At 38.2% G+C, this 2,837-nt stretch overlaps 1 protein-coding gene across 1 annotated transcript in view; it reads right to left on the bottom strand.

The window, feature by feature from the left end:
• The window catches only part of LOC106873383 (mucolipin-3), an 84,361-nt gene that overhangs the window by 80,865 nt on the left and 659 nt on the right, over window positions 1-2,837 (bottom strand). The window contains exons 2-3 of the mRNA XM_014920725.2: window positions 1,820-1,935; window positions 186-245 (exon numbers count right to left, since the gene is read on the bottom strand). Coding sequence (XP_014776211.1) covers window positions 186-245; window positions 1,820-1,871 — 112 coding nt within the window. The 5' untranslated portion in view covers window positions 1,872-1,935. The remainder of the gene's footprint in view (window positions 1-185; window positions 246-1,819; window positions 1,936-2,837) is intronic.

Below are 2,837 nucleotides of genomic sequence, written 5' to 3'. Positions count from 1 at the left end.
AGAGAGAGAGAGAGAGAGAGAGAGAGAGAGAGAGAGAGAGAGAGAGAGACAGAGAGAGACAGAGAGATAGAGAGACAGAGATAATTAGATATTATTGATAGATAATTTAATAGATAGATAGATATACATATATAAATATACATGTACATATCATTTTCATGTATAAAATATCCCTTTTAACTTACTTCTTATTATGAATACTGGCATGTCATCGTGTAACTCCTTGGCTAAATTCGGTTCAGGTCCTAGTGAAAAGAAAAACAAACAAAAAGTAAAAAAGTGTAAAAGTGAGAGGTGGGGGAAGGAAGTAGACAGTGTGTGTAGGACAAAGAGAGAAATCATAAATATTCATTGATTTCTCTCTTCGCTCGCCATATGTCCAGATTTTTTAAGAGGTGGGATGTGGTGGAGTAAAGTATAAACACTTAAATCAATTTCATTTTGTTACTAACACTGATTTCACTGACCCATGGTGAGGAAATGTAAAGTTAATATCCTGCAATATTGAATTTGTGACAACGAGGTTTACTTCCTAGCCACATGGTTCCAAAATAAGTCCCACTTTGTGGCACCTCTACTATTATAGCTCTGGGCCAACCAAAGCCTTGTGAGTGAATTTCATATACAGAAACTGAAAGAAGCCTGTTGTATGAGTGTGTGTGTGTGTGTGTTATTTCTTTACTACCCACAAGGGGCTACACACAGAGGGGACAAACAAGGACAGACAAATGGATTAAGTCGATTGTATCGACCCCAGTGCGTAACTGGTACTTATTTAATCGACCCCGAAAGGATGAAAGGCAAAGTAGACCTCAGTGGAATTTGAACTCAGAACGTAGCGGCAGACGAAATACCGCTAAGCATTTCACCTGGCGTGCTAACGTTTCTGCCAGCTCACCGCCTTTGTGTGTGTGTGTGTGTGTGTGTGTGTGTGTGTGTGTGTGTGTGTGTGTGTGTGTGTGTGTGTGTGTGTGTGTGTGTGTGAATATGTGTGTGTGTTTGTGTTATGTTGCCTTGACATCACATGATAGTTGTAAACGATTGTCAGTGTTATACAAACAGTATCATTCATTTACTTCTTACTATGAGGACATGTCTGGTCATTGGAGAAATATTACATTGCTTGGAAACAGTTGAGGGTTGGCAACAAAATTAACGTCCAGCTGTAAAAAGATCTACCTTAGTTAGACTCTGTCAAACTCATGTAAGCGTGGAAAAGTAGATGTTAAAATCTACTTGATGGTGATGAATACCTGGGCTAAATATTATCTATTCTACTTCTGTCCTGTCGATCTTTGAGATAAATTAGGCTGCCATTTCTGGATGCATCAAGAAAACCTATAAAAAGTTTATTACTGTCTTAGGGTGTGGAGGCTGGGTGAGGCATATTTATTCATGTTATTGATCAGCATGTAGATTTTTCTGTAGACTTACATTCTAAGATTCCAAACTTCATATCCTACGATAAACTGATTTCTGATTTAGGCACAAGGCCAGCAATTTTAAGGGTAGTAGTGATGTTGGACATGGTGATGGTGTCAGTGGTGGTGGCAGCGGCAGTGGCAGCGGCGGTGACAGTGGTGGTGGTGACGGTGGCAGTAGTAGTGGGCAGGCACTTATATCAACCCTAGTACTTAAATGGTATTTTATTCTATTGACTTCAAAAAGATGGAAAGTAAAGTTGACCTCAGTGGGATTCAAACTCAAGCATAAAAAACTGGAAGATATACTAAGATGTGAGCATGTACTCTATATGTGATGGTGTGCTAATGGTGGATTTGAATTTATTGAAATGCTAAAAATGGTTATAAGAACATACCTCGGAAAGATTCTTGGAATGATCCATTACGCTCAAAACTTTCAAGTTCCATTTGTTTCTTGTATAAAAAAAACGTAAGGAATATTTTATTGTGGCCCTAGAGTGCCATTATGTTTCTGAAGAAAAAAGATAGATACATATATATATATTTAGCATTGTGACTGCATGTGAGTGTGTATGTTACTCATTTCTATCTCTTTCTCTCTCTCACACACACACATACACATACACTCGTTATCATTTAACATCCCTTTTCCATGCTCCCATGAGTCAAATGGAACTTTTTGAGGCAGATTTTTTATGGTTGGATGCTCTTCCTGTCACCTTCTCCCACCTGCTTCCAGGCAAGGTAATATTTTCTCATAACTAGACATGTTTTTCAAGGAAGGCTGGAGACAAACAACCTAGCTTGTATGATGACATGGTTCTGAGTTCAGTTCCACTGCATGGCAATTTGGGCAAATGTCTTCTACTATAGCCTCGGGCCGACTTTTCGTAATGAGATAAAAAAAACCAAGGTTGTGTAGATTTTAGAACATTTATGAATAGAAGGTCTGACAGCTGTTTCCAGGATATTTATTATATCCCTTCATCGGAGATGGTGTGAGAAGATGGTTAAGCAATAGTTAATTTAGATAAGATACGAAACAGAGAGTGAAGTTGAGGAACGAAAATAGATGTGAGATATGCAGGGATATTGTATTTGTAGATCGATTATTTAGGCGGAATGGATACATATAAGATTCCAATACGTTATGAGTAAAATCCAATAGCCTTTAAAATTGGTCATTCCAAGTATAGAGTTTATACACAGTGTTATTGAATCAAGGGTTTTATTTAAAGTGACCTAAAAGTAGGGAGTGTATTTGTAAGGTCAAATTGAAAACAGGAAGAGAGGAATAAAGAAAGAGGAAAAAAAAATCGCCGAACCTGGAGCTTATCTGTGGTCTATCCATAGCACTTACTCAGCATTACCTGACACCTTTGGGTCTCACTGACACCACTACCGCTCATAACC

The sequence above is a fragment of the Octopus bimaculoides genome, chromosome 7 (assembly GCF_001194135.2).
Source record: "Octopus bimaculoides isolate UCB-OBI-ISO-001 chromosome 7, ASM119413v2, whole genome shotgun sequence".
Lineage (NCBI taxonomy): Eukaryota > Metazoa > Mollusca > Cephalopoda > Octopoda > Octopodidae > Octopus > Octopus bimaculoides.
This window is presented reverse-complemented; position numbering and strand designations above follow the sequence as displayed.